Source organism: Sinocyclocheilus anshuiensis, unplaced genomic scaffold (genome assembly GCF_001515605.1).
Source record: "Sinocyclocheilus anshuiensis isolate Anshui unplaced genomic scaffold, SAMN03320099.WGS_v1.1 scaffold335, whole genome shotgun sequence".
Taxonomy (NCBI): Eukaryota; Metazoa; Chordata; class Actinopteri; order Cypriniformes; family Cyprinidae; genus Sinocyclocheilus; species Sinocyclocheilus anshuiensis.
The window spans coordinates 1,235,487-1,250,857 of record NW_015548239.1 but is presented as its reverse complement, the minus strand read 5'-3'; the positions used below and the strand labels follow the sequence as shown (position 1 = coordinate 1,250,857).

Sequence of the window (15,371 nt, the reverse complement as noted above, 5' to 3'; positions counted from 1 at the left end):
GCATTGAATTTATTTAATACACGAGTTTCACAATTTGAGTTGAATTACTGAAATAAATGAACTTTTCCACGACATTCAAATTTATTGAGATGCACCTGTATATACAATTTATATTAAAATGTTTTATAGTAAAATATTTTAAATACTTTTTTGAACACTACACAGTACATAATAAAAAAATGTTGCGATTTATTTACATCATTCTGTTCCTCTGTGTTGTCATTTAATCCAAAGTTTCTTTCTCCCTCTCTTTCCCTTTCCTACAGCTCTCCTCTACGCCACCATCTTCGGTAACGTGACAACTATCTTCCAGCAGATGTATGCTAACACAAACCGCTATCATGAGATGCTGAACAGTGTGCGAGACTTCCTCAAGCTGTACCAGGTTCCCAACGGCCTGAGCGAGAGGGTTATGGATTACATCGCCTCCACGTGGTCCATGTCCCACGGTATTGACACCGAAAAGGTGAACACCCTGTACGCCCAACTCCAATTACCCAACATGCAACTCTGGACACCCTTCAGCAGCCATCCTCCTGTCTGTTGTGTGTGTGTGTGTGTGTGTGTGTGTGTGTTATTCACTCCTGCTCTGAAATGTTTGTGTGAGTGTGTCTGGCTGAGTATTTTTAAACATTAGTGTGATTCTTTAGCAAGATGCTTTCTCACGCTATGTGTTTAGACTCGTTCTGTCGTTTATGCTTAACCACAGGAGGGAACAGCATGACTGTGGATATGAAGTCCCCGTTGGGCGGACATTGTCAGAATGCTCCAGATGTCTCCTTCTCTCTCTCTTTCTTTCTCGTGATTTAGCCTTCTCATCACACAGACTCACACTGTTCTCCCAGAGCCAACCTCCATGTCTCCGTGACAACCACATGCAGAAAGGGAGATGCTCTGGAAAAGTGAGGGGCTGCTGGGAATGGCATCTCTGGCACATGTCACACGCTAATGCGCTCAGATGCACACATGCACGCCGGCACGCGTGTCCTGTACCTCTGTCTCGGCCTCCCAGTATGCTTCACTGGCATGACAGTAAACATAAATTTGATGGTGTGAGACAGTGGCTATAAAAAAGAAAAATACTAATTTTTAACAATAGAAAAAAAATATAATTGGGGCTGTCAGTGTTAATTTAGTGCAATTAATATTGTTAATTTAGTACAATTAATTATTCATTATTATAAAAAAAGAAATAGAAAATTTAATGAATGTAATCATGCCCCGGCCGATACAAAAATTCCAGAAGAAGGGATTTTCCATCAAAGAGATGCATTTAAAAACAACTGGAAGTTGAACTTTTAACTTGACAACTTAGCTCATAAAAAAATAGAAAAATTATAATAATAATAAAAATTTACATTAAAAAAAACAACAATTATTGTCATCAGTAGGGATGTGCCCCAATAGTGAATCTGAATTAAAAAAGGCACAGAAAACGAATAACGTGTTCTACAGAAGCCCTAAAGGGAATAAATACGAGATGGGGGGAAAAAATATATTTCAATGCTTTCTCTCGCAAGTATATTGTTGGGTAATTATACTGTAAGTTATATAAATTGCAGGCATCAGGAAGCCGCTATTAATATGCGGGGCATTGAAATCGCTTTTGAATGCGCGCTCGCTTTTTACTTTAACTTTCGAGATTCACGATCACACGTACTCTGTGTATACGGAGCGCCAGTACTTACCAAACATTTCACAAGATTAGATTTTTGTCAGTGGTGCTCAGGATCTGCAAATCATTCGCCATTGTCCTATCAGTCAGCTCTCCTTACTCTGTTTATGTGGTAATTGAAATTGTATGTACTGTAATGTAACAGGCTACCGCTAGCAAGCGGCTAACCATGTCCCTTTAGTGGCTCCAAACACGTTATTCGTTTTCTGTGCCTTTCCAAATTCGTATTCAATATTCGGGCACATCCCTAGTCATCAGAATTGGAATATAACCATTTCAGTCATGACAACTCTATGAAATTTTAGCACGTTAATGGATATGACAATGTTAATCTATTTGGTCTTGGCAGACTAGATCTGCTGCAGAGCAAGTATGGACTTGCAACTGCTAATAAATACACAGACATGCTGCTGCGAACGTGTAAGGTTTGCTGCTACTGCAAGAATAGGTATACATAAATCCCATAGTAGATCTAGACAGGTGGAACTGGGGGAGGTTGAGGGTTTCAGAGGAATTCTGGCAGGACCATCTTACAGTGAACACTGAAGTAGGCTACTTAAATGTTGAGCAATTTCATTGGCTGCAGAATCAACAGAGCCTATCAGCTTGTGCCATAGAGTAAATTATGTGATTGCTATAAGATAGAGTTTCATGAATTAATTTTAATTTTGACATTCAACAATTTTATGTATGCAGCCAGAAAATTGTTAAATTAGATATTGAAGAGATGCTGTTGTTTAGTTTTGTGCTTATAATCTAGTCTCTTGCTTGTTGCCATTTGTATGTATGAAAGTTACAATGTGTTTTCACAGTACATTGAGCTCTTTTATCTCAAAAGATCAAGGAAGTTGCAGCAGAGTAACCACTTATATCTGTTATTTCTCTCTCCCATTACAGGTTTTACAGATCTGTCCTAAAGACATGCGTGCTGATATATGCGTGCACCTGAACAGGAAGGTTTTCAAGGAACATCCTGCTTTCCGTTTGGCCAGTGATGGCTGTTTGCGGGCTTTAGCCATGGAGTTCCAGACCATCCACTGCGCTCCAGGAGATCTTATCTACCATGCGGGCGAGAGCGTGGACAGCCTCTGTTTTGTGGTGTCAGGGTCACTGGAGGTCATCCAAGACGACGAGGTGGTCGCCATTCTGGGTAAGAGGAAAACAGAGACAGAGAAATAGATCTGGATCTGAATGAATGAATATTGACTAGGTATGGATCATGATGGCTGACTAGCCATCCAGCATCTGACTAGATTAGTGAGGTCAAGTAGTTTTCGATTATTTTATTTGCTACATTTGTAGCAGTGGTGCAAGCTGTTAGACAGTTTTGACTACTCGATTTTGAACAGCTTAAGTCTGCTTCAGCTGTTACTGTATTCAAAACTAATTTCCTCTGCAGACTCACTGACATGAAGACAGCATCCCTCTGTCTTGGGTTTAGTTCCCAATGGGAGGATTATTTGCATCCACAGAGCTTCTATGTGATCATATATCTTGACTGACACACAGGCTATCACACCCACTCCTCCGCACTGTGCTATCCCTCTCCCTTTTGTTTATTCCCACATCCTGCTCCCTGTATCCTCTTTGATCAATGTGTCTGACTCTTTCTCTTCCTCTGTGCGTAAAACATTCAGAGAACAATAATAAAATAAAATGAAGTGGAAATGTTGAAATTTTGAGCATAACACATGTTAAATTATGCAAAATATGGCCTAAGCTGATGATAAAAAGTAACAATAAAAAGATATTTGAAAAGTAATTGAACTAAAATATGCTTTAAAGGGGTCCTATTATGCTCTTTTACAAAGTCTTGATTTTGTTTTGAGGGTGTACTAGAACTGGCCCTCATACTAGGTTGTTCGAAAAACACATTATTTTTCACATATTTTACATTATTACAACACCTCTCTCCCCAGTCTGGCATGAACGGCTCGAATAGTTCCTGTACCAAATGAAGGCCCGCCTTCTGAAATACAAAATGTGCTGTGATTGGTTAGCTGGGCCATTGTGTGTTGTGATTGGCAGCACTCTGCGCCTGGTCGGGAAATGTCATTCCCCTTACCATAGCCGCCTGCGAGCTTCAGTGTAAATATTGCGTCAAAATCAAATCAATTTGAGCGCGATTTAAACCCGGATGATTGTAACCACTCTAAGTTTCGTTGTAGTTTTTGAAAAGTGATTTCTGTTTAATAAAATATCTCCTTTTGAAGTGGACTTTGAGCTTTGTAACTTTGCAGATCTTTTTTATGCTCAAACAGCAACATTACAGAGTAACTAAAGTTGAAAAAGTGAAAACGCATAATAGGATCCCTTTAAGATGTTTTTAAGATCTTCTCTAAGTATCAGTTCATCCTTTTCTGGCAGTAATATCTGCCGCACAATGAACTATGGGGGTTTATACCACAGAAAGCTTTAAATGCATAGATCTGATATTTTGATCTGATTTTATTGTCCTGCCTGTCGTTACAGCTAAGACTAGTATTATTTCATCCTTTTTTAGTATCAACCCAACATCCCTAAAAAATAAATAAAAAAAGCAAACAGTGATCTTAGGTCAGACATGTGACTCATGGATGTATACAGCCCAATGATGTATTGTATAGCATCTGCCATTTCTAACATCTGTCTGTCTCACAACACAAGATTAGGCTGCTTCGCCTCGTGAAGCCAGCTGAGCATCTAATGGCCGTATTTTTCTCTGTTGACAAACTAACGATGCTTTGCTAAATTTGGCTGTCTGTCGCGGCTGTTAAATTGATTTAGGATCAGTCTGAAAGGTCACAAATGTTCTCTCTTGCTTCTAAAATTTGAACACACACACGCAGATCAGACTATGAAGGCAGAATAAAAAGGTTTATCGATCTGACCACTTTTATCTCGAGTGGGTGGATTGAACGAAACTTCAGAGGTCAGAGGTCAGTATGTGTGTAGGGTGGTGTGCTACACTGTGACCTGTAGATCTATAATGACACTGCTGCTCTACTACATAGATTATAGACTCTCTCTTTTCATTCACTCTCACTTAAAAGTACAAAGAAACAGTGCAGTGACAGTGGCCTTATTTTGGGTGTTTATTCCTCCTTAAAAATCAGTTCAAGCAACTACAAAACTGATACTGAGCTCAGTCCAAGACAATCATTCATTGAAACTGTGCTGCACCAGTATGCTTTCTTTTATTCCAAACATCTTTAACTTTCTGATGTTATAAAGATAAATTTATTAAAAGGAGAGTTCATTCAAAAATGAAAATTCTTTCATCATTTATCCCTTATTTATTTAGTTTCCCATATATTTACGACTTACTTTATTCTGTGGAACACAGAAAATGATGTCTGGCAGAAAATGGAAAAATGTAGGTTATTATACACAAACTCTTCCCATATCATACATACACTACCATTCAAAAGTTTGTCTCTTATGCTCACCAAGGAATGCATTTATTTGATCAAAACTACATTAAAACGGTAATATTGTGAAATATTATTACAGTTTTAAAATAACTGTTTTTCATTATATATATTTTATAATGTAATTTACTCATGCAATAGCTGTATTTTCAGCAGCCATTACTCCAGTATACGGTGTCACATGATCCTTCAGAGATCATCAATATGCAGATTTGGTGCTCAAGAAACATTTCATGTTATTATCAATGTTTAATATTTTAGTGGAAACTGTGATACATTTTTTTCAGGATTCTATATATTTAGTGCATCAAGATGCATCAATGATATCGACCACCACTGATTCTTGATGTCGCATAACCAAATGTGATACTCTAGATCTCACTAGAGGTGCTAAAATATCTCTCTCCACCTGCAGAAAGGAATCTGGATTCTAGAACATTTACTGAGACACAAAAGAACTGTAAAAAATTTATCTGAGTGGACATTTTGGCTCTGTAACCCTATTCATCCTAGATGTGAGCAGATGGAGATGGATGGACAAGACTTTTGTGCATTTGTTCATTTCAGTAATGGATCGTAATGGATCATCTCATCATTCCTCCTCTGTCAGACATGCTTATGATACAGTATCTAGAGCTATATCCTAAGTGAGTCATAATGAAAGTGTGTTTTTATGTGAGAATGTTGTTTTGCCAAGATATTATTATGAAAAAGATTTTAACAGTGCTGACATGAATCTGACATGTGTTTGTGGTGGAATTTTACACAAGTTGAATTTCACACCAATGAAACCAGTACACATGATCTGTCTACTGCAATCTGAGACAGAGAGGAGAGACAAAACAGAGAGATCATTTGCAGTATTTTTGCTGCAAAAAAAGAGTGTTAGAAAATAAGAAATAAATTAACTTAACATGGTTTGTTCTTGAAACAACTGAAACTGGAAGACATCATGCATTATATTAATATCATGCTTATATTCACTGAAAACAATCATAATAAGAAAGAAGACACTTATGCTCACCAAGGCTGCATCGAACAACTTTAATACTGTGAAATATTATTACAATATAAAATAACTGTTTTCTATTTGAATTTGAATTTTATTTAAATGTAATTTATTCCTGTGATGGCAAATCTGAATTACTCCAGTCTTCAGTGTCACATTATTTAGACAGTCACGGTCCTCCATAAATGTACCAATCAGGCCTGTTTGTGTGAATAAGAAAGTGTCTGTGTTTCTCCTCAGGTAAAGGTGATGTGTTTGGGGACGTTTTCTGGAAGGAGGTGACGCTAGCTCAGGCGTGTGCTAATGTGAGAGCGCTAACATACTGTGACCTGCATGTGGTCAAACGGGACGCACTTCAGAAAGTCTTAGAATTCTACACCGCCTTCTCCAACCACTTTTCACGAAACCTCCTGCTTACGTACAACCTGCGCAAACGGGTGAGTAAATGCTGTCTGCCGTTTTCTTTAAATACTCTTTAATTTTCCGCTGGCCCATGTCAAACCGCATATGTAAGCAGAATTTCTCAGCACCCACATTAACAGGTTACTAAATTCAAATTTCACAGCACAGCATGAGCACAGCTTGAAGTAGACTGTAGCATGCTGAACTCATGGGAAAATATAAATACAGCTCCTAAAGCTATTTATCAACATACTCACATACATCACCACATATAGTGAAAAACTTTCTATTTCATAAATCAGAGTAAATCCAGATGATTTAAGCAGTGTAATATCTACACTTTGGGCTTTAGGTATTGCAATATTTTTATTGATTTAATACTTAACACACAATAACATTGTAATTAATCCAGTAAATATATGGATGATACTCCAACATAGTAAGCGGCAGTATAGCAACTTAAAACGATAGTTCACCCAAAATGAATATTGCTCACCCTCATGTTGTTCCAAACCTGTATGGCTTTCTTTTTTTCTGTAAAACATAAAAGATATTATTTTGAAGAATGTTGTTAATCAAATAGTTTCAGTTCCCATAGACTTTCATTGTATTTGTTGTCTATACAGTGGAAGTCAATGGGAACCACAACTGCTTGGTTACCAGCATTCTTCGAAATATCTTTTTATGTTCCTCCAAAGAAAGAAAGTCATACAAGCTTGGAATGACATGAGGGTGCATAAATGGTGACAGAATGTTTGGGTGCCACTGGTCTTAAAGTGAAAAAAGAAGATAACGCCATGCGTAGCCACTACTGCCACAGAAAATCACGACAGTGGAGATGAGAGATGAAACCGGGAGTCCCTACACTTATTTAGAATGTGATTCATTGGCCAAAAAGAGAAAACATGAAAGAAAGAGAAAGTCTGATATTGTGAATGTGCCAATACAAACAACAGCTGTGATAATTAATGTGAGTGAGAGTTGTTTATATATAAAGTATTGCTGAATTGAAGAACGGTGTACCATTCATCTGACTGAAAGCAAAGAGAAAGAGATCAGTAGACCTGCTTTACCATTCAATCAGAAAGAAAGACAGATGGAGACAGAAAAAGAGAGAAATGGTCTGATCAGAAACACAAACAACACTAAACTGACTTGTTTAATTGGCTAGAAATGACTGAAAGGTGGATTAAGGGAATAAAGGAAATGCAGGTTCTTTCTAATCCCTGTTTTTTTTTTTTTATTCAATTCTATGGGCTTTAATGGGAGAGGATAGTATAGAAGTGGCAGGAAATTATAGAAAATGTTTGCCTGTGTACAAACCAGAAAGTGCACACACCACCTGCCAGGCCACATCCCTGACTGTCCCCCATTTTTTGACTTTTTGGAGAAAAACATTGACTTGCGTTCTCATTTTTCACATCAAATCACATTCAAATGAACTGTAAAGCCCCGTTCACACCGATAACGATAACTATAAAGATAACTATAAAGATAACGATATTAGCGTCCACACCAGCGAACAATATCGTCTGTTTATTCTAAGCGCACATGCATCTGCCGCTTTAAATTCTCGAGCTCGTTACAGCAGGATGGATTCTGATTGGCTGTCAATTTTTTATCGTTCATCAGCTGGAGAAAAATCGTTTTGAAAGTGATTCCAACAATATCGTTTCTCTTTGTCTTTATCGTTATAGTTGTGGTGTGGACTCTGCTATTCTTTAATATGGAGAACGATTTTTAGAACTATAACTTTATCGTTATCTTTATAGTTATCGTGCTTGGTGTGAACGGGCCTTAACACTCCATAAACCAGATCTTGAAGTGTACAATAAATTCCATAAATTCTTTCCCAGTTCATTATAAAGACAGCTGTCATTTTGATAAAATGGCCCACAGTGTGTCTAAATTTTGGATCTCGGCCCTGCTTGAGTTCTGTTTCTCAGTGGAACTGGGTCTGAGGAGGAGGCTAATAATAGCTCAGCGAGTGTCTGCCTCTTTATTGGAACGGCTTACACTGTATAGTTATATATATCCATATGGGTTAAATATAATATCATATACCTCACTTTCATATTGGAGCCAGGACTAAATCACTAAATCCATTTACATAATCCATCTGCTGCATAAATATATACTGTTTAATAGCTTTTCAACAATAATGGCACAGGTGAGAGCTTCACTGAATGGTCTCTCTTTTGAGCTCTTCATGCCTACACTTGTTTGTAATGGACCTTTGTCATGTTTGCATCACTTATTCGAAAAATAGCTGGATCTTTACCTCAACACTGGTTTTGTTAGCTATAACAGTCCATTGCCTTAAACAATACATTGAAATATGAAAACGCAAAATTATATATAAAATAATGGTTATATTAATGCCTCAGACACTGTTGCCAAGCGGGAGCCTTTAATTAGCTCATGTCTCCATGAATTAGTCATGATGTTTACTATTTGATTGTGACCCAGATAGAAAAAACTTGTTATACATGGAAAAAATATGTCATAGGAAGAATACATATGTTATATTTCTGGACAAATTCCATATTCAACAATAGACTTTATACAGTGGACAAATAGGCCATTTTGGCCTAGATACAGCAGCAGCAGCATACACAGAGTACATATGGCAGTCTATTTGTGATTATGGGACTGTTTTCCTACTTTTAATGTATGCGTGAGTCCTCATTCCTAACCACACAACTCCCAAATGCAATGTTGAGAGTGTTCAGAAGAGTCACTTCTTCCAAAGCCCTAAAGAAATATTCTGGGTTCAATTTAAGCTCAAATTAACCTCAAATTAAAGTACGAATATTCTAAGGAAAGTACTCCTTTTGAATCTGACTTTAGTAAAAATACAAAATATTACATATTTTAATTATAATGCTTATTTTATAAGTAATATTTTACTTCAGTACATTAAAAATAGTATTATAAATATCAAAAGTAAACGTAATGATTGATAGACCATTGTTTATTAATTTTGTGCAGTCATATTTAATCTTATCGCTCAAACAGCTGCAATCGGATCAGTCAAATTCACCAATGAATCATTCAGTGCTTGCTGTGAACTGATTCAACAGATTCACTGAAAAGAATCAGCTCAAAACAGTGTGTTGAATTTGTTCACAAATTTGACAATGGTGTTGAGTCTAGGAGAGTGTTTTGATTTCCTCAGTGCCAGTTTTGGCATCCTTCTATGTAAAATCTGAACAAACACACTCACATGATGCTAAGACAGTACCATACAGTACATCTGTCCTCTGTCACAGCTGCATAAATAAGTGCTTAAATGGTTCATCCAATTTATTTCTGTGCATGTTTGTGGTTGCCAGGGTAACACTGCAAAATCCTCTTCATTGCAACGCTGCTGTGTCAAGTGTTATTTTAGCTTTGATTAAGGTTACCGTTTATGAAGCTGTATTGGGTAAAACACGCATTCATGCACACAAAACCGTACAAAAGACATTCACACCCTTCGAGATGCATTAACATGCATGCAAAGAGGAATGCGTGGGTTTGCTGCTGTAATTGAATTGCTGTCAAAAGTCACGAGCGGTAAAAGGTCAGACGTGTATCACTGGTTTGACACGGTCATTTACTCAATATGTCCCTTCATGACCCTGTGATCTATCTGTGTGTGTTCGGCAGGTGTGAGTGAATCAGTCGTCGCTGAGGGATCAGATTCTCTGAGGTCGTGATGAGTGTGGTAAATCTGATCTTAGATCAGTGACAAAACCAGTCAGTCAGCTTGAAGCACACAGTGAAAGCACAAGATACACAGGGGTGGATTCACTAAACAGCAGTATTTCAGCTCAAAAACCTACCTAATTCTGTTTTCCCAGTAAATTAATTCACCCTTTCCGAACTTTCAAATTTCAAAACACACAGGCCTATAAATATCAGTAAACTAAAAGTTAGGAAAATACAACAAAGCAGGTACGCAAACATGCTGATTAAAATAAACATCCATTTGAGTTTAATAATAGTTATAATCTATTCAACACAGCACCTTATAAGTCACTTGGTTTGAACGTGTACGGTTCGTTCCGGCTTATTCCTCTGACTCAGACTTTGGCGCATAGTTAAATTAGGCCGTGATTAATTATGGGATGTGAGGCAAGAATATGAGCATGTTATTAATGTTAATGTGTTGCGCGTATATGTCACCGTAATGACTTTTAATGTTTTGAAAGTATCTTATGCTCAACAAGGCCTCATTTATCTGACCACAAATACAGTAAAAACGGTAATATTGTAAAAAATTATTCTAATTTAAAATAACAGTTTTCTATTTAATATATTTAAACATGTAATTTATTCCTGAGATGGCAAAGCTGAATTTTCAGCAGCTATTACTCCAGTCTTACATGATCATTCTAAAGGTGCTAAAGAAATTTTTTTTTTAAATGTTGAAAACAGTTGCTGCTTAATGTTTTTGTAAAAACCGTGACTTATTTGATGAATAGAAAGTTCAAAATAACAGCTTTTATTTGAAAAAGAAATCGTTTGTAACAATGTAAAATTCTTTACTGTCACTTTTGATCAGTTTAATGCATCCTTGCTGAATAAAATGATTAATTTATTTCAAATAAAATCTTAGTAACCACAATTGTTTGAACAGTAGTGTACAAGTGGAGTGATGTTACTCAAAAGCATCTAAAAAATGAAATAAAACATCATTCATTACAAATCACACACTCGACTACATTAAAATAATAGGGATAATCATAAATGACATAAATACACAATGTGATGTTGTACGTCAAACTTGTGCATCATAACAAACATCCAATTAAATTTAAAGAGCAATCACTGAAATACAAAGTATGCAGCATATTTAAATAATAAACAATGGCATATTGTCTCAATTTAAGCATGAATTAAACATGAAATTGTACCTTACTGTAGACAGGGTGCAAATGGAGGTTTAGTGATAGGTAAAAGAGAAAAGTAAAACAGGACAGTGTGCGGTAGAGGTAGAGAAAGTAAGATAGGTGTGCGTATGCTTTCATTTCAGAGTATTACAGTGTTATGGGAATTTTTTTCTGCTTCGATGTGCACAGTCGGCTTTTAGTTTGAATTATGAAACAGTGCTCCCTCTCGCCCCGCTGTCTCTCACTGTCCCCTCCTTTTTACCGTTCTATCCGCAGACTAACACCTTCAACATCACACACACACATTTTGAACACTTTGAGAGCTGCAGAATGAGTTTCCCTGTTTGATGATGATATACTTAGGGGAAGAAAAGCAATAGCAGAATACACAAGAGGGCCGTGTATGCGTGGGAGTGTGAGGGACGCATGGCAACAGAAGGATTCTAACAATACACCATTAGGAATCTCTGTGTGAGTACATAATACCACCCTCCTCGTACACGCAGACACACACACCTTTGTGTAATGCTTCAGCTTTTGTTATGTAATCCTTCTCTGCATGTCTGTCCTTTCTCTGCCTCGTATATCCTTCAAGGGCAAGGGTTTACAAAACACCAGAAACAATGGCAGTCCTCTGTTTCTGTCAGCATGAGTACTGACAAGCTCAATATTCACATTTAAGTACTAAGATTTGTTTTGTGGAGTTTGTTGTGATTTAAAGGAATATTTTTTCATATAAATACAATTTAAAGTTTCAGAATATCATTTGGACTCTTCCCTCACTTTGTGAAAAGAATAAAGTGTGTTTAACCCTCATGTTTTCTTTTCCCTGAAAATGCTAGTTAATGTTAACACATCAATAACAACTACAAAAAAACATGACCTGTCTACAAAAAAATGCTTATAAATTTCTTGTTATTTTCTTTGTGGGTAAACTGAGGTTTCATAAGCTCAAAATTAATAAGGTCTATGAGCAATCAAAGAAATACAAACCCTGTGCTAAATGAAAGAAAACAAGCTGACTAAAAAAATAATCCAATATTTCGTGATATTATAGCATAATGAGAGATTTGCATGCAATTTTAAAAGACTGGTTATTCACTGAGAACACTAAATTAGGTAAAGGATTTTCATCACAGCACAAGTGATGCATTTACAATTGAAGTGTACAGTATAAGGAAGTTTGTACCAGTGGGTTTGTTAAAGCAAAAATATATTAAATAGTAATTCCTGAGGATGAGGTTTGCTCCATATAAAGAACTGTATAATTTTATAGTTTTAAATTACCAAATTATTATGATTTTTTTTTTGCTACTTTAACAAACTGAGAGATGAGTTAAAATGATTTTGTGGAAATAAAAATCACATCACAGATGCTGTTGTTTGAGCTTAAGCCCCCCCCCCCCTTTTCTAGTGTTACAGATATGGTATGATTGTCTGCGCTAAAGCTGGCTAAACGTGTGTATGGATACCGTGGCTCAGAAATAAGAATGATGGCTATAAGGATGGATTTATTTGCGGATAGTGGAAGGGCCTGTGTGTGTCTGTGTCCAGGATGGGAACGGCTGAATGGGAGGGCAGCAGCCTGGTCATTACTGTCCATCATCTCTGTAAAGCAGAGAGAAACAAGCCCCTTGACGTCATTCAGAAGCGCAATCTGAGGCTGTCTGTCTGTCTGACTGATTTTTTCAGTTCTCTCGTTCAGCCTGGATTCTCAAAGGGAGCGCAGGCGATATATTTCTCCACCTGCTGCCAAACACGATGCGTTATTTAGAGATCAATTACAAAGAAATATTACATTCGGATGGAAAGTGGCAATATGACAAATCTGAGCACATTAAAGCCCAAATGAAACAATTTTATGTGAGACATCATGGGGAAATGCCTAATATGCAATATTTCTCCCACTAATACACATCATGTAAGGATCATTTTGTGGTGTCTAAACTCAAGAATGGAAAAGAATGTGATTTTGTGATTGTGTACATTTTTGCCACGGTCGATTTTTGTTCCCACCACTTTATGAAATTGCTTGCAGCTGGATGTATATAATAAAGGGGAACGCTCTCCAGTTGTTTGCGATGCTGGAATTTGTCATTTTTAATGTTTGACTGAGTTTTGTCATTTTGGAAAGTGACAGCGGCAATGTTCCCTCCCACACACAGCTCTCAGACATATGCTCAACCTCCCTTTAACCGGCTTGCTATCCATTCAAGTGAAATCACAAAACAAAATGAAACAAATGTGCTCCCACTCCTGTTACGCATTCATTGATGTACAGCTGTTATTTTAGCTCATTAAAACAAAAACATTATCAGCATCATTATGAAAATAAAAAATGTAATTGAGATAAAGGTTCAAATAAGAAATGAGGTTGAATTGTAAGATCATTTTTATATAAAGTCACACTGTGAAATATAAAGACAGAATTGGGAGATGTAAAGTCAAACTGGGGATATAAAGTCAAAACTCTGATATATGAAGTCAAAAATGGATAAAGTCAATTTGTAATATATAAAGACAAAATTGTAAGATATAAATTCAAACTTGTGAGGTATAAAGACAAATTGTGAGATATAAAGTCAAATTCAGAGATGTCAAATTGTAAGATATTACATTAAACTAAGATATTAAGTCAAACTGTAAGATATAAAGTCTAAGATACTGTATAAAGTCAAAACTATAGGTTATAAAGTAAAAATTCTAAGACAACATAAAATTGGGATCTATAAAATCAAAATTCGGATAAAGTCAAATTGAGAGATATTTAGCCAAACTGTAAGATATAAACTCAAACTGAAATTATGAGATGTAAACTAGTAGGGAGATATAAAGTTGAAAAGTGACAGCAGAGGTAAAAGGCCATGTGTATCACCTGACCACTTGTGATTGGATCACTGTAGACAGATGTTGATAGCAGGTCCTGTGTGTCATTTGTTGAAACAGTGTTTGTGTTTGATGTGTTATGAAAGCAAGAGTCTGACTCTTGTCTCAGGAGAGGATTTAAACCCCCAAAGCAACACCTGAACTTTTCACAAACATCCTTTGACGGCCTGTTCACACATACACTACATTTACACAGCATTTTCAAAACCTTCACAGTATATATGACATTATAGTCTTCAACTTTTTTTCAGATGAAATGTATCCGTTGAATTATATTAAACAATAACAATAAACACAAGGCCTATCAAAGTAAATTAAAGTTTTGAAATTGTTCACGGCGCAAAACAAACAAGCTTCCACGGCACTACAGCACTATCAAGAGCATGTGTGTGTTGTTCTGTTTCCAGTAATTTCACAGACAGATTGGCGGTACAGATGCTTGGGCACTCTGTCCCTCTTAATGAATATTCAGAACATCAATAAGGATATTAACATATTGAAGATGGAGTCATACAAATGCACTGTCCAGCTTGCAATAGTGACAGGAACAAACTGTCTCAGTATGCAGAGGTGTGTATACACACACACACACACACACACACAGTCTTCTTTTAATAAGCTTTTTTTACCATTGTAATTATTAAACCTTCCCTCTAACCAATCAAAACTGAATGCCAGCATGTGTGTGAGAGAAATACATGCCTTCAATCTCTGACCAAAGTGCAGCATAAAATCGCTCCCTCCAGACCTACACACACGGAGATTTGAGCAGACACTCACACAGCATAGGCTTGACTTTGGGAATCTGCTCAAGAAAGCCTTCAACTCTGAAATATACATGAGCTCCAATAAATAACTTAGAACTTAGAATATCTTGCAAAAGTCACGACACCGAATGTAGGGTCTCCAGGACAGTGAGTCTGATCTCTCAATAAACAAGACACATGGAGTGGCTGAAAGTGGTCTAGACCTGCTGAAGTCTATACAGGTGCATCTCAATAAATTAGAATGTTGTGGAAAAGTTCATTGATTTCAGTAATTCAACTCAAATTGTGAAACTCGTGTATTAAATAAATTCAATGCACACAGACTGAAGTAGTTTAAGTCTTTGG

The 15,371-nt window shown here is 36.7% G+C and overlaps 1 protein-coding gene across 2 annotated transcripts in view; it reads left to right on the top strand.

The window, feature by feature from the left end:
- The window catches only part of LOC107654859 (potassium voltage-gated channel subfamily H member 1-like), a 58,451-nt gene that overhangs the window by 40,032 nt on the left and 3,048 nt on the right, over nt 1-15,371 (top strand). For both annotated transcript variants that reach the window (XM_016442145.1, XM_016442144.1), the window contains 3 exons: nt 267-466; nt 2,573-2,825; nt 6,335-6,531. In XM_016442145.1, coding sequence (XP_016297631.1) covers nt 267-466; nt 2,573-2,825; nt 6,335-6,531 — 650 coding nt within the window. The remainder of the gene's footprint in view (nt 1-266; nt 467-2,572; nt 2,826-6,334; nt 6,532-15,371) is intronic.